The 16,212-nt window shown below is 57.7% G+C and overlaps 1 protein-coding gene across 1 annotated transcript in view; it reads left to right on the forward strand.

Annotated features, from left to right (window-relative positions):
• Window positions 1-16,212, forward strand: part of HMCN2 (hemicentin 2) — a 147,175-nt gene that overhangs the window by 54,397 nt on the left and 76,566 nt on the right. The window contains exons 19-23 of the mRNA XM_030293836.1: window positions 337-481; window positions 3,606-3,718; window positions 3,844-4,003; window positions 5,627-5,792; window positions 15,175-15,302. Of these exons, the coding sequence (XP_030149696.1) occupies window positions 337-481; window positions 3,606-3,718; window positions 3,844-4,003; window positions 5,627-5,792; window positions 15,175-15,302 (712 nt within the window). The remainder of the gene's footprint in view (window positions 1-336; window positions 482-3,605; window positions 3,719-3,843; window positions 4,004-5,626; window positions 5,793-15,174; window positions 15,303-16,212) is intronic.

Below are 16,212 nucleotides of genomic sequence, written 5' to 3' on the forward strand. Positions count from 1 at the left end.
CTCTCTGTCCCTACCTTGGAGCCCCGGCCCCTACTCAGTAAAGGCTCTGGCCGCAGCCCCGTACTCTTGGGGGGAGGCTCCCCCCGGCCCACTGGTCCGGCTGGTCGTGGGAGAGTGGGGTCCGAGGTGTGCCCGGGGTCAAGGTCACCTAGCCCCGAGGGTCTGCGGGGGTGGAGGAGTCTCAGGGAAGGGGAGAGAGTTCTCCAAACCCCTGACCTCTCGGTCCAGCTTGCTCCCCACTGGCCTGGTGGGCAGTGTGGTTTCCGGAGCGTTCTCTCTCTCAGCGGGCGCCGCGTGGGGCTGCGGTTCAAGCTGGGGCTTCCTCACCCTCCCCAGCTCCCACCTGGCAGCCGACATTCGGTCCGAGCAGATGGCAGCCTCCACCTGGACCGGGCACTGCAGGAGGACGCGGGGAGGTACAGCTGTGTGCTCAGCAACACGGCCGGCTCTCAGCACAGGGATGTGGAGTTGGTTGTCCAGGGTGAGTCCCGGGATGCAGGGTAGGGGTGAGGGATGTGATGGGGTGGGGAGGATGCATGAGGAGAACTTGATCTGCAACACCTGTGTTTAAAAAATCGGGGCGCCTGGGTGGCTCAGTCGGTTGAGTGTCTGACTTTGGCCCACGATCTCACGGTTCGTGGGTTCGAGCCCCGCATCGGGCTCTGTGCTGACAGCTCGGAGCCTGGAGCCCGCTTCGGATTCTGTGTCTCCCTCTCGCTCTCTGCCCCTCCCCCACCCCGTCTCTCCATCTCCCCACAATAAACATTAAAAAAAGTTATTTTTAAAAAAATGCACAAATAGGGGCGCCTGGGTGGCTCAGTTGAGCGTCTGACCCTCGATTTTGGCTCGTGATCTCGCAGTCTGTGGGACTGAGCCCCACGTCGGGCTCCGTGGTGATGGCCAGAGCCTGCTTGGGATTCTCTCCCCCTCGGTCTGCCCCTCCCCGACATGTGAGCTTACACACTGTATATGTCATGAGTTACGTGTGACATAAATTGTATATAACTTTGCATACATTGTATGTAAGTAACTTGTACGTTACATATAAATTCTTTATGGGTCTATATTTCTATCCATCTATCTATGGATTCTTTATATACACATACACAGAAACGTTTAAAAACGAGACCGGGACCACAGCGTATTAGTGTCTTGCAACCTGGGTGTTTGTTTTGACGATAGATTATGATCTTATGATCGTATTCTGCGAATAAATAGAGGGCTCAGTTGAAGACGACGTGTCCTCTGTTTGGATGAGCCGTGAGCAGCTCACCTGCCCCCTCACGTCCGCCTTCTCACCAGCCCGAACACCCTGCGGGGGACGGTTTGCGCTCTACCTTTGCCCACACGCCCCATCCCTTCCTTAGGCTAAACCCATTAATGTAGAATTGAGTTTTGACTGACAGAGACTGCCCATTTTTAGGGCTTTTAGTGTATTTTACCCAATTAACGCTCCCACGCACCGTGCTGGAGAGTCCCTGTTCCCTTTACCTGTCCATCCAGGTGCCACCGTTCTTTTTTTTTTTTTTTTTAATGTTTGCTTATTTTTGAGAGAGAGAGAGAGAGAGAGAGAGAGAGAGAGCGTGCTCGAGAGAGAGTGGGGGAGGGGCAGAGAGAGATGGGGAGACAGAGGATCCGAGCCGGCGCTGACAGCAGATGTGGGGCCCCCCGAACTTATGAACCGTGAGATCACGACCCGAGCTGAAGTCAGACGCTCAACCGACTGAGCCCCTCCCAGGCGCCCCACGACCCTTCCTTTGAACCTGAGACGAGAGGCTTAAACTAAGTGTGGCTATATTTTGTCATTTACCAAGTATGTTCATAATAATCCTCCTTTTTTTTTCTCCCATTTGTTTTATAAAACCCCCCAAGGGTGAGCGGAAAGAACACATTGTTCCCATTTTCTAGAGGAAAACCAAAGTTCAGAAGGAGGCAGGGTCTAGAGCGCTGTCTTGCCTCCCTGTCACCCCAACGAGTCGTAGCGATCAAAGCCTGGGCGTGTGCCCCGGGCCACACCTCTGCCAGGTTCTGTGTGGGTTCCGCTGAATTTTCATAACTACCCGAGAGGTGGGGTTCAAAAGACTCCCCGTTCCGACGTTACGCCGAGGCCCGGAGAGGCGAGTAACTCCGCAGGATCTCAGGCGCCTCGTCCGTCCGTGGGGCTGGTGCTGGACGCGACCAAGCTCGTCCTCTTGGCTCCCTTCGTTTCCAATTCAACAGTAGTAATCGACTGGCGGGCTTGGGCCACCTGGGAGGATCTAGAAGGGCATTTTCCTCCCTAACGGGTGGGTCTCAGTGTTACTGGCAGAGCCCTTGGCTTCTGGCTTCCCCTCCCGTCTTGTCCAAGCCCGGTCTCTCCCCGCCCCTGCACATCTGGACGGTGCCCAGAACGGATTTGGCACTTGTTTTCCAGTTCACTGTGTTCTGTGAATACTGTTTTCTGCCATTTCTCATCTGTCCATCCCTGGAGAGTGGGCAGGGAATTGGGGTTAATGAGCTGTTTTGCTGATGAAGGAATCTGGGTACCAAAAGATTAAGTGGTTTACCCAAAGTCCCCGAGCAAAGAAAGGGCACAGCTGGTCCCGGGCACAGGCTGCCCTCTGTCCGGGGCGTGAATTCATAAAAGTGGTGGCCGTCGAACCATGCCCCTTGTGTCCTTCTGTTGAAATAGTTTTTTTGTTTGTTTCTTAAATTCTGATAAAATATACATAAAACTTACCATTTTAACCACCTGAAAGCCTCCAGTTTAAGCATATTTGTAGGGCGGCCATCACTACTCTCTGTCCCCAGAATTTTTTCATCATCTCAACGTGAAGCCCTCTGCCCCGCTGAACACCAGCTCCCCATTTCCCTCTTGCCCAGCCCCTGGCAACCACCATTCTGCCCTGTGGCTCAGAAATCGCCTGTCCTAGAGACGTCGTGTAAGTGGAATCACACAGCATTTGTTCTTTTGTGTCTGGTTAATTGCATTTAGCGTAATGTTTTCAGGGCTCATCCATGTTATAGTATGTATCACACTCTGACTCCTTTTTATTTATTTATTTTTAATTTTTTATGTTGTTTGTTTTTTATTTCGGAGCGAGGGAGCGAGGGAGCGGGGGCAGAGGGTGGGAGAGAAAATCCCAAGCAGGCTCCACACTCAGCCTGGAGCCCGATGCGGGGCTCGATCCCATGACCCTGGGATCATGACCTGAGCCAAAATCGAGAGTCGGACGCTCAACCAACTGAGCCACCCAGGAGTCCCAGACTTTTACTCCTTTTTAAAGATTTTTTTTTAATGTTTATTTTTGAGAGACAGAGCGCGCAAGTGAGGGAGGGGGAGAGAGAGAGAGAGAAAGAGAGAGAGAGAGAGAGAGAGAGAGAGAGAGAGAGAGAATCCAAAGCAGGCTCTGGGCTGCCAGCGCAAAGCCCAATGTGGAGCTCAAACCCACCAACTGTGAGATCATGACCTGAACTGAAGTCGGATGTCCAACCAGCTGAGCCACCCAGGCGCCCCTACTGATGAATAATATTTTATACGTATGCCCCACATTTTGTTTTTCCGTCCTCCAGTTGACAGAGATTTGGATTGTTTTCAATTTAAAAAATTGGTTTGTTTTTGAAAGTGCCCCCTAGGATCCAGCCCGTGGCCACCCACCATGTCACCAATGAAGGGGTTCCAGCCTCCCTCCCCTGTGTGGCCTCGGGGGTCCCCACCCCTGCCATCACCTGGACCAAGGTAGGAGGAGCCTCTTATGGTAAGGGTACCCAGAGGGGTGGGCCCAGTGCATCATGGGGTGGGGGGATTATGCAAATCGCCATGCGGTGTGGGCTCTGCTGATGTCACCCCCAACTCTCCTGCAGGAAACCAACGCCCTGGCCTCCACGGGTCCCCACTACAACGTGAGCAAGGATGGCACCCTGGTCATCGCCCGGCCATCTGCCCAGGATGCAGGAGCCTATGTCTGCACGGCCACCAACGCTGTGGGCTTCTCCAGCCAGGAGATGCGGCTTTCTGTCAACAGTGGGTGGTGGCCACCCCCTGTCCTGGGAGAGGGGCTTGGCAGGCATGGAGGCAGGGGCATGGACGAGCTGACCTTACCTGGACCTTCCTTGCCCCCCGCCTCGAAATTCTTCCCCTCTGAAGGGCACATGGACCAAAGCTGCCCTCCTCCAGCTCACTGTCCTCAGCAGTGTGCACATGCTCTAAGAGTGGGTCCAGTTCAGCCCTCTGTGAGCGGATGGTGGGAAGCCATCACGTTAACAAGCCTCGGAAAAACACAGGCCCTACACTGGACCCCTGCCACCTGGGCAGCCCCCTTGCCCGCCACTGTCCCCGAGTCTCTGTGCCCCAGACCCTCTGGCCTCCATTCAGTTTCTTAAATGGGCCTTCCTGCCTCAGGACCTTTGAACGAACAGTTCCTTCTTTGGAATCCCCTTCCCCCTCCTGGGCCAGCTGACTTCTCCCATTGGTCAGGTATCTGCTCTCTGACTCCTCAGACTGAGTCAAGTCGCTTTGCTGTAGACTCTCTGGAACGTCCCCTTTGTAACTATGATTAGATAGTTAATTGTGTGTTGAGTTGTTCGGTAGCAGTGTTCCCTGTGGGCCCTAATGCCGGGAGGACGGGGGCAGGATCTGTCTCCTTTGCTGCTCCTTCCCCAAATCCACACAGAGCTGGGCACTTAGGAACCGCCTGGAATGAAGGAGCAAATGCACAGCCAAGTTTTTTAGACATACTCTTACAACCACTATTTTTATACTACAAAACAAAAATTTTTTTTTAAGGGGAGATTTTCTCTCTAAATGAACATATGAGGGAATGCGTGAGGTCTTATGTGAGACAGAGAGAGACAGATCATGAGCAGGGGAGGGGCAGAGAGAGAGGGAGACACAGAATCTGAAACAGGCTCCAGGCTCCGACCCGTAAGCACAGAGCCCGACGTGGGGCTCGAACCCACAAACCGTGAGATGGTGACCCGAAGCACAGTCAGACGCTTAACAGACTGAGCCACCCGGGCGCCCCATCTGGCTTAATTATTATTGCTGAGACACGTCCTGGTATATCAGTGTATGAGCAGCTGGCTAGAAATGTAGGGGGGCATAAGGGAGGAGGGGGACGGGGTAATCTCTGTCATTAGGAGCCTTGAACTTGATACGAGAAAGAGGTGATGTGCACGGATTGGTATAAACCCCCGATCGGAGTTTGAGAAGGCCAGAGGGACGTTGTGCATCATCTGGTGGTTGATATCCTGAGAATGACTGGGGTGACCCCTGGGGGAGAAGGGGGACAGAGAAGACGAGGACAGAACCTGCTGGAATGTCCCCGGGGAAGGGACAGCTGGGGGAGGAGAAGCTAGAGGCTAGTAGACGTTGGGGCAGGAGTGAGCATGTCAGGGTCATCAAAGCAAGCCGAGCTTCCAGAGGGAGGGTGCTGGTGGAGAGGTGGAGGCCGGGACTGGGGGGCCATGGGGTCTGGGGCCACCCCCACACCCCCACTCTCTCCTTAGAGCCGAGCCCACCCACTTTCTGCACCCCCCAGGGTGGGGGTAGCACCTCCGTTTCCTGGGGCAGCCGTCCTGGTCCCCTTTGGCCTCTGTGCCGTGGCTTCCTGTCCGTCTCACAGTCCCCATGTGCTTCCGTCCACAGCTAAGCCCAGGATCCGTGGGAATGGGTCACGTGATGCAGATGAGCCTCTGAGAGTCACGGCCAAGGCTGGCGATGAGGTGACCCTGGACTGCGAGGCCCAGGGCTCCCCACCCCCCCTCGTCACCTGGACCAAGGACCTCCACCCTGTGCCCTCCGTCACCGACAGGTAACCCGATCCGATGCCCTTGGTCCTGGAGATGGGCGGAGCTTGGGGTTTGAGGAAACTGGCCTCGAGGTGGCCAGCGACCCGGCCAGTGTCTGGGACCCTGTGGACTCTCCCAGGGTCGGGCGCGGATTCGACTTCACACATAGCACTTTTGTCCACGGGCCCCCTGAAGCCTGTGAGAGGACCCCTGAGAGAGAGCACAGGTGCTCAGGGTGAGACCCTTCGGAAGTTCACGTGCCCGGAGCCTCGTGCACCGGCCGCTGGGTGCTACGTGCGGAATCTCCTTTCAAATCTGCGCGGCAGCCCTTGTTGTCCGAGCCGACTGAGGCTCAGTGAGGCGGCGGGGGGCGGGGGGGGGGTGGACTGCTTGTGGTCACCCAGCTAGGAAAGAGCCACCCCCCAGTTGGACGGCGCCCCAACGTTGTCACGTGCAACGTCCCTGTCTGCTCCTCAGACCAGATGTCTGGTGGCCGGGCTCTCTGACTCAGCTTCTCCCCCACCATCAGGGATGCCGGGATTGGGCACAGAGGGAGGCCGTACCCCCCCCACCCCCACCCCAGGCAGGGCCGTGGGAGACGGTGGTTCCAGACAAGAAGGGTCTCGAGACTCCCGGGGCTCTTGACTTTTGAGCCCAGGGCGGGGGAGGCTCCGGCCAGTGACATCAGTCCTGGCAAGGTCTTTGAGAAGTTCCAGACCCAGAAGGTCTCACCGCCCCCCCCCCCACCCCCCTAACACCCACACGTGTGTCTGTGCATCTCAGAACATCTGTTGGGTGAGCCCTTCCAAACCGTGGAGCCCGCACCCCTGAAGGCGGCCGGGTCCCGGGCCTGGGCAGGGTCTGCAGTGCCCCCACCCCCATGCCCTGTCGGTGTCCCCGCAGCTGCGTGTGTCCTGGGAACCGGGGGTGGGAGGCCGGGGGAGCCTACCACTCTCCCCACAAAGCCTGGTGTTAACTCCTCCAGTGCGGAGGCGACGGCCGGCCGGGTGCTTGTTTCTTTATGGCTCGTTACGGAGACGAGGAAACACACAGCGCTCACTTGTTCGGCCCTCCTTGTCGTGATGTGTTAATAGATCAACCGGGAGCCATAAATTGTGGGAGCTGCTTGTGCAATCCGGAGTCCTGTTCTGTTCCCCTCCGCTTCTTCCTGGCGATCTCCAGAGATTTACGAGATTCTGAGAGTTTATCTCAGTTAGGAGTTTATCTACGGTGGGGGGGCCGGGGCCGGGCGAGGAGCTTAGACCACGGAGTTCGTCCCACCTGGCGGGGATCGTCCCACCTGGCTGGGGATCCCAGCTGCTGTCGTGTTGGTCGTGTGGCCTCAGGTGGCTGCCGGCTCCTCCTGGCCTGTTTTTCACCTGTACGGCGGATGTTGGTTAAATAGTGCTCACTACTTAGTGCGATGCAGCGAGGGATGCGCAGTGTTTAGCGGATGATGAGGTGCCGGAAAATCGCTCCCTCTGACACCATTTTATTGCCGCTGCCATTTACACACTAAGGCATCATTTCTAGCTTCTTTTAAAAAAAAATTTATTTGCTTATTTATTTTGAGAGAACGAGAGCACGGGCAGGGGAGGGGAAGAGAGAAAGAAAGGGTGAATCCCCAGCAGGCTCCACGCGCAGCGAGGAGCCGGACGCGGGGCTTGATCCCGCGAACGGGGAGATCATGACCTGGGCCAAAATCGCGATGCAGATGCTTAACCGGCTGAGCCACCCGGGCGCCCCGCATTCTCACCCACTGTTTAAAATATATAAGCTTTATCGAGATACGATTCACACGCAGGACAGTTCGGGTTTGGGGATATTCGGGAGGGTGCAGCCATACCACAGCCACGTTCAGGACATTGCCGTCACCCCGCCCCTAAACCCCACACTCGTTGGCAGCTGCCTCCGTTCCTGTCCCTTCCCCCCTCCGGCCCATGTCAACCCCTCACCTGCTTTGTGTTTTGGGACTTAACCTATTCTGGACGTTTCGTAGAAGTGGGATCGTGTGATACGTGGCTTTGGGGGTCTGGTTCCTTGCACTCGACACGTTTTTGAGGCCCATCCATGTTGCAGCACGGAGCAGGGCTTCGTTCTCTTTTGCGCCTAAATGATGCTTCTTTGTGTGGAAAGACCGCCTTCTGTCTGTCCATCCGCCTGTTGACGGACGTTTCTGTTGTCGCCCTTGCCGGCCAGGGGGAGTGACCTCGGCAAGTTTGATTGCATTGGAGCTTCGTCCGCAGGCTCTTTGGGTCGCCCTGGCTCTTTGGGCCTCCCTGCGGCTCCCACAACCTCCCCCCTGCAGAACTGAGCTCTGCTCGCAGACGCACAGCTGCCCTTAGTCATACGACCATCCGGCCAGAAAATGGAGATTTAAAAACCCCCTGGAAACAGGCACCGAGCGAGCCGAGCGTGGCAGTGCTGGGCGGGGAGGGAGCTGCTGTCTGTTCGCTCCTTCTCCCAGGGAGTCCCAAGGCTCAGCCGCCATCCGGGCGGCCATTCTGGAGGCTTGTGGACTAACGTGTTTCAGTGAGTCACAGGTGTTCATCCCGAGCCGCCTCTGCCCTCTCTGGGTCGGCTGAGCCTTGCAAACTGCCTGCAGCGGCCCCTTCCTCTGTCCTCAAGGATGAAAAGCCAGCATTTGCTCTGTGGTTGCCCTGGGCCCGTCTTTCCTGACCCTGGGTGACGCGGGCCAGGGGCCCTCGGCCTTGGCTGTGGTCAGGGTCACCAGCAGAGCTCCAGTGCTGGTGTTTCCTCAAAGTTCCCTGGTAGCTCCATTGGGGGGGGGTCCCCACGATGTGGGTGAGTCTCAGAGGCCCCCTCCATTTCTCTGTGGTCAGGGTGGCCCCCCTGGAGGTAGCTGCATGAAGCGTCACCATACCCAGTGCACTGAGGAGGAGACACAGAACATGGGGTGTGGAAAACTGGGATCGTGACCTTCTGACTCCCAGGGCTGGGTCCTCACACACACACACACACACAGACACACACACACATAGGGACACACACACAGACAAGTCTACAAACGTAGACGCATTTACATCAGGCTTCTGGGCCAACGTTAGGCAGGCCGCTGCTCTCTCTGCGGGGTCTAGAGAATATTCCGGGCTCCTCTGTCCTCTGAGTCAGTACGTCCTAACAGAAAGAAAACGGTACGAGCTCGAGTGGCACTAAACTCTAAATCACTCACCTGTGTCCACAACCCCTTCCAAGTTGTTCATGTAGGTGCTTTTCTAGAATTAAACTCAGTGCACCTTCTGTTATGCCTTTATCATTGACGTTCCCCCCCCCCCATTTACCCATTTTCTTGATTCATCCTGGCCCTTATCACTTGCTTTTCGTTTAAAGGGCAAAAGAACATTCCAGGGCGCTCAGCTCTCATGGTTGCTAAGCTGTTCCTCTGTTTGGGGCCATAGGCTCCATTGCCAGCTTTCAGCGGTAATAAATGGGCTGTTGGGACATCATCCCACCAACGCTTCTCTTTATCTTCTGGGTCATTTCCTTGGGGTATAGTCCCCAAAGCAAACAACCGAGTCCTGGGGTGGGAATGGTCATCGGGTGCTTCTTACCCCGTGAGGCCTGCTGTTTGTGAAAAGACCATCCGGCTCGTGATTCAGAACTGCAGTCGGCAGGATTCGCGAGCCATCTCGCGTGCCCAGCCCCGTGCCGCAGCAGCGGCAGAGAGAAAAGGCTCTCGGAGAGAGACGGGGCTCTGGCTGTGCGTGACATCACGCGGCAAGAGACCTGGGATCCCATCCCAGCCTTGTCCCCCCCTCGTTGAGTGAACGTGAGCGAGACCCTTCCCCGCTCTGGGCCTCAGTCTTCCCGTCTGAGAAATGAAAGGGCTGGGCGGAGAGCTCACGGCAGACGATGGTGGCCAGACGGCTCCTAGTGGCTCTGGTCCCATGATTCAGCCCCAGGATGCTGGGGCGAGGCCGTGTTGCCGGGCAACAGTGTTTGTTTGTGGTTCTGATGTGTAGCTGGGACAGCTGTGAGTGCTCTTGGCTCGGGCTCCAGCTTTCCAGCTCCGGGGGCAGCGGGCCAGGGTCCCCCACCGGGCCGATCCAGATGCATCTGGGGGAGGAGGGGGGCAAGCCGGCGGGGAGGGGACAGTGAGTGGATGGACCATCCCCGGGATGCTGCGGGACGGTTGGCGCGCCCACCCCCCCTCTGGGCCCACTTGGCCCCGAGTGGAGAAGTGGGCTGCCAGCGGGGTTCTGGTGCTCCTGGAGAAAAGCTGCCTCCTCACCGGAAGCCGGTGGCGTGGTGGCGACGCCCCGGTGCCCTCCTGTGGGGCCTTTACCTTGGTGGATCGTCACCGTTTGTCCCGCTCCCTGGCCTGGCAAGGGGTCTTATTAGCTTATGGCCAGCAGCTCTCATTCTGGAGAACAGTCAGGGGAAGTAAGTATCAGAACCGAACATTCTAGAGCACCATGGCGGCTGGCAGCACGGGTGCAGCGTCCAAAGTCAAGTCCGCGTTCCGCCCGAAACGGGGGCAGCAGGATGGGCACCACGGGACCCGGCCAGAGGGGCTGAGTGTAGACAAGCCACCCGGACTCTGAGCAGCCTGGAGATGAGAGTATTTTCTCTGCCCCTGCGGCAGCCGGCGCACCCTGAACCCCGCGGCTCTTTGTCGAATGAATGAATGAATGAATGAGCGAGCAAGCAGCTGGCTGAGCTGGGCTCCATGCAACTCAGAGCAGAGCAAGGGTCAGGGAGGGCTTCCTGGAGGGGCTGGAGCGTGTGCTGCCTTGAAGAGGGCCTGGAGGGCAGGAGGGTGTGCCCTTGAGACCAGGTTGGGGGGGACACAGTGTGAGCAGAGGTGGGAAAGGGCGCACACGCGTGTGTGTGTGTGTGTGTGTACATCTGGGATTTGCCATCACATTTTTATCGAGCACCTACTGTGGGCCAGGGGCTGTGTTAAGGGCTGGGGACAGGGCAGGAACCCGGCCCCGCCCCTTCTAGAGGCGTCGACCTTGACAGGTGATCACAGGTGTGATGGCTGCCGTAATGGCTCCAGGATCGGGTCACCGGAGGCAGGGCATCTCCCGGGGCAGGAGGGGCGGCTTCCCTGAACCACAGAGAACGAGGGGGAGCTGGAGAGGTCAGCTGAGTGAGGCTGCAGCCAAGGTGCCTGCTGGGAATGAGGCTGGTGGTGTAGCCCAGGTACCCGCTTGATTCGGAGCACTTTCTGTCGGGTGCCCTTTGGTCTCTCTGTGCAGGTAGGTGCCCCCTTGAGCTCTGAGAACCGGAGGGACCCGGCAGGGTAGGTGGGCCCCTCTCAGATCCGACCCCCCATCTCCGTGCCTGTGTGAACCTCGCAGCTGCACCCATCTGTGAAGGCTCAAGCCCGATGCGTGTCATAAACAGGAAATTCCCGAGGCGCCTGGGTGGCTCAGTCGGTTGAGCGTCCGACTTCGGCTCAGGTCACGATCTCGCGGTCCGTGAGTTCGAGCCCCGCGTCGGGCTCTGGGCTGACAGCTCAGAGCCCGGAGCCTGTTTCGGATTCTGTGTCTCCCTCTCTCTCTGCCCCTCCCCCGTTCATGCTCTGTCTCTCTCTGTCTCAAAAATATATAAACGTTAAAAAAAATTAAAAAAAACAAAACAGGAAATTCCCTGGTTGTCATCTCAGTGCCTCGGGCAGCCGTCTGGCTGTTCCGGCCACGGCCACGCCGGAGGGGCCGCCACTGATCACGCCACGTGCACGCAGCGGCAGTGTTCGCCCCGCCTCCTCCCACCTCTCCCCGGCCCCCACCCCCAGGCTGCAGCCCCCAGACCTGCAGAGCGCCTGAGGAAGCGGGGAGAGAGCTGGGTCCCAAGCCAGTGTGGTGGAGAGGGCTGTGACAGGGAGGGGAAAGGACAGGCAGCCGTGGGAGTTCACGGGCTGCACCTACCAGACTTGGGGCATCGAGGCAGGAGGCCTTCCTGGAGGAGGTGATGTCTAAGTACTGAAGGTCGAGCAGGTATAACCGGGTGAACAGGAGGTGGAGGGGTGCCCCAGGTAGGAAGAGCGGCACGGGCAAGGGGATGAAAGTGAGACGAAGCCGGTCCTTCGAGGAGGAACGGTGGTCCGTCAGGGGTTGGGGCGGGGGACTGGTCCGTGTAGACCCACACAGGCCAGGAGGCTATGCTTGGATTTTGCGGGGCAACCGCAGAGGGCTTGAGGGAAAGCAGTGATATGGCCATCCTGTCAGTGACAGCAGACACAGGCTCCACGGGGCAGGTGATGGGGTCCTTTGGCCTCTGCTAGGCCTCAGCTTGTCCATCTGTAAAATGGATCCTCCCTTCATCCCGTTTTTCCTTTGTGGTAAACTAACAGCGTTCCCTTTCTGAGAATAGACCTGGGGCTGGTCACAGGAAAGACAAGATGCCTACTTTCATCGGGGGGAATTTTCCCCTTCTGGAAATTTCTTTCCTTATGATGATTACTAATTATTTGAAGCTTATTCATTTTGAGACAGAGAATGGGTGCACGCAAGTGGGGGAGGAGCAGAGAGAGAGAAAGAGAGAGCATCCCAAGCAGGCTCCAAGCTGTCGGCACAGAGCCCGACGCGGGGCTCAAACTCACGAACCCCGAGATCGTGCCCTGAGCCGAAATCGAGAGTCGGACGCTTCATTGACTGAGCCACCCAGGCGGCCCTGATTATTTTTCTCCCAGAAGCTCCCAGTTCCTGTCCTTTAAAGGTCTTGTTGAGGGAGAGAGAGCGAGCGAGGGGTTCTATGGTCTCTGAAGTTTTCAAAACTAGAAGGCAGCTTCTGAATAAAAGAATCCGGAGCTGCCTCTTCAAATGGGAAGCAGTTGGGGTTCAGAGACATTGACTGCCTGCCTCAGGTTGCACAGCACGTCTGTAGCAGAAGCAGATGTCGGATCCCGAACTCCGGTTCCCAGCCCGCACCTCTTGCCGCTGACCCACGCCGTCCCCATGTTCTCCGCTGAGGTTTGCAGTGAGGTCCTGGGAGGGAGGGAACCGTGTAGACGGAGTATATATATATGTTCCAGCCTCAAACTGATCTGGCCCTTGGTTGGTGGATGTCAATATCATTTAATTAAAAAGTATATAAAAACCTGTGGATGAGAAAAGTCAGGGAAGCGATGCCACACGGGGGAGACGTGTACCCGTCGCTGGGACGAATCAGGATCTGCGCGGTTTTTTTTCCTCCTCTTTGAGAGATCAAGTGACCGGCTCAGGGCAGCCCCGCTGATCGGAGACTCGCAAGGAGAGCCCAGACACTAGCGGGTGTGCTAACAGCAGGGCTGTCTACCGAGCACTTACTACGTCCCAGGCACGTGAGCTTGGCGTGCGCTGTGTCACTTCACGCTTGCCACCTCCTGTGACTCCAGATGAGGACCCCGAGTCCCCTGGAGGTGGAGTCCTTGGCCCACAGTGGCAGACGGTAGTTCACGCGGGGCCACTCAAAGCCCTGCTCCCATCTGCTCTTTCGTGATGCTTCTCAGGGTGAGGACACTTCCTCGTGTCCCTGGGCAGTGTGCCCAAGGGCTGGTCCCCTGACCTGTGTCAGAGCCACCTAGGACCTTGGTAAAACCCCAGTTCCTGCCCCCCCGCCATCAGAGCCCCAGGTGGGGCTGGGAATCTGCGTGTTTCACACGAAGCCTGGAGATTCTGATGAGAAGCCCTGCCCTGCAAGGTGTGAGTGAGGCGTCTGTGCCCATGACGGCTGATGGTGTGTGAGCCCTGGCCCAGGACTCCTGGTCCTGTTCAGGCAGGACCCATAGAGCAGTGTGCAGAAAGGTCTGGCGGGGGAAGGAAAGAAGGAAGGGAGGAAGGAGGGGGGGAAGAAGGGAGGGAGGAAGGAAGGAAGGAAAGAAAGGGAGGGAGGGAGGGGAGGAGAGAAGAGGGGAGAGGAGAGGAGAGGAGAGGAGAGGAGAGGAGAGGAGAGGAGAGAGAAAAAGAATATCTAAATATTAAAATGTCCTCCGCAGGGGAACAGATTCATGAATTGTGGTACCGTCACATGAGGGACGACTATGCCGTGGTGAAAAATGAACGAATTAGATCTACGCACATACACGTGAAGCCACTCATATGAATGTTTTTATTTTATTTATTTTCTTTTACTTTTTAAAAGTGTATTTGTTTTTGAGAGAGAAACAGAACGAGGTGGGGAGGGGCTGAGAGAGAGGGAGAGAGAGAGAGACTCCCAAGCAGGCTCCGCCCTGTCAGCACGGAGCCCGGAGCCCGATGAGGGGCTCAAAGTCAGGAACTGTGAGATCATGGCCGGAGCCGAGACCGAGAGTCGGACACTAGCTGACTGGGCCCCCCAGGCGCCCCCGTGTGATATTGTTTCCAGTTTCCAGAACGAGACAAGTGAGGCACAGAGAGGTTAAATGACCAGGCCAACCTCACACAGCAAGCATGTGGCCCAACAGGGTTGGATCCCGGTGGTCCAGCCCGGTGCCGGGGCTCTGAGGCCATCACCCGGTGTCACTAACTGTCCTCAGAGAGCTTGGCACCAAGTGCCTGGTGGATGCTTCGGAGGAGGGGGTACTGGGCAGGGGGATTATTACCCCATCTTACAGATGGGAAGACAGAGGCCCAGCAGGGCAAAAGTAGTAGCCCGAGGTCGCACAGGCAGCCCACTGCCAGCAGTGAGGACCCGTCTGAGAAGCATATGCCCAGCACTTTGCTGGCAGCTGCCTGGGAGATGGGGACCGTTGTCACCTCCATTTTGCAGAGGAGGAAACCGACACTCAGCAGAAAGGGGAGTGGGGACCCCAGCACTGTTGGACTCTAGAGCCCAGCTGTTATACTAGGAGCACAGGCTGGCGGCTGGCCTTTGGGGTCCCCCACCCCTGTGCTGGCCGCTTGCATTTGGGGCCAGCTGGGGCCAGTGGCCGCAGCTGCCCTCCCCGATTTATGGGGACAGGGGCTTCACGGAGCCAGCACATATGGGCCGGTGACATCATGTCTGCTGAGGCCCCTTGGGGTCCGGCCCAGCTGCAGGAGCCTGGCTGGGGGTCCCGGATCCCTCTGGGAGGGGGGCCAGGTGGCTTTAGCAAGGTGGGCCAGATTGGGGACGGCAATGACGAGGGGCCTGCACAGCTTCCTCCCGAGGGCCCGGCGCAGGGCTGGACGACAGAATACCAAAAAGCACTGGATTCGGAGTCTGGCCGGCCCTGGCACTTAGCCTCAGAGGGCCTCTGGGCTGGCAGCTTCTCCTCAGAAGCCGTGGGGAGGGTGTATGACCGGCCTCGTCCCCCGCCTCGGGGCAGGGCGTGCAGAAGAGAGGGAGTTAATTGGTGACCTTGCGCCTGGCCCCGGGCTGAGCCCACATGGAATCTGGCCATCTGCTGGGGGAGGCGGGTGCTCCAGTGGAGTCTTGAGGTCTTTCCGGCGGGGCTGGGATTGGTTGGGGTCTCACCAGTGCCCCTCACTCCTGCAGGCACCGCCTCCTGCCGTCAGGCTCCCTGCGTGTGGCCCAGGCCCAGGTCGGTGACAGTGGCCTCTATAGATGCACAGCCAGCAACCCTGCTGGGTCCGCTTCTCAGCACTACACGCTCCGGGTGCAAGGTAGGGCCCGGGCTGCCGGCCGGGGTCTCGCCCACGGCCCCTCCCTTCCGTCCATCTTTCTTAGGCCTTCTCAGTGTCCTTCCCTGTTTGCAGGCCAGGCCTTGTCGCCTCTTCGTGGGGCCCTCCAGTGCTTCCTCCCCTCCCCTCTGGGTCCTCCAGCCCTGTATCTCCTCAGTCCCTTTCTCCCTTCCCCTGTACCCTCGGATGGGGCCCCCTGAGAACAGAGGGCAGGGCCCAGGGTGGGCCTAGGGTGGTAAGGGTCAGAGGGGAACCCATGAAGGGGTTCTGGTTCCCGACTTGGCTGGGGCCCCAGGGGTGGACATTCCCCTGGATGTCTCGGTCCCGTCCACAGAGGCCAGCCGTGCTGTCGCTCCCCCAGAGAGGCAGGGGGCTTGTTAGCTTCAAAAGCCCCAGGGGATTACCAACGCTAGGGGCCAACCGACTGTGGCCCGCGGGCCATGTCTGACCCATTTCCTGTTTTCACATGGCCCACCGGTGAAAAACGGTATCCGCTTTTTTAAACGATTGGGAAAAAAACCCAAACAACATTTTTTGTGATGCGTGAAAATTACAGGAGATTCCGATTTCGGTGTCCGCAAAACCAGCGTTCTTAGAACCTGAGACTCGTGTCCGTGTGGTCTCTGGCTTCTCTCAAGCCACGGGGGCGAGTTGAGTAGTTGAGAGAGAGGCCATCTGGCCCGCAAAACCTGAAATATTTACTCTCTTGCCCTTTATGGAAAAAGAGACCCCGATCTAAGCTAGCACCCCATCTTACAGGTGGATAGGCTGAGGCTCAGAGAGGGAAGGGGGGAAAGGTTTGCTGTGGGTTTGCGTGAGCGTATGAGAGATACGGCAGTGGCAGGGCGCGGAGGGAGGGAGGGGGCTGGGTGGTGAGCAAGGCCCCAGAGTT

Source organism: Lynx canadensis, chromosome D4 (assembly GCF_007474595.2).
Source record: "Lynx canadensis isolate LIC74 chromosome D4, mLynCan4.pri.v2, whole genome shotgun sequence".
In the NCBI taxonomy this organism is placed as follows: domain Eukaryota; kingdom Metazoa; phylum Chordata; class Mammalia; order Carnivora; family Felidae; genus Lynx; species Lynx canadensis.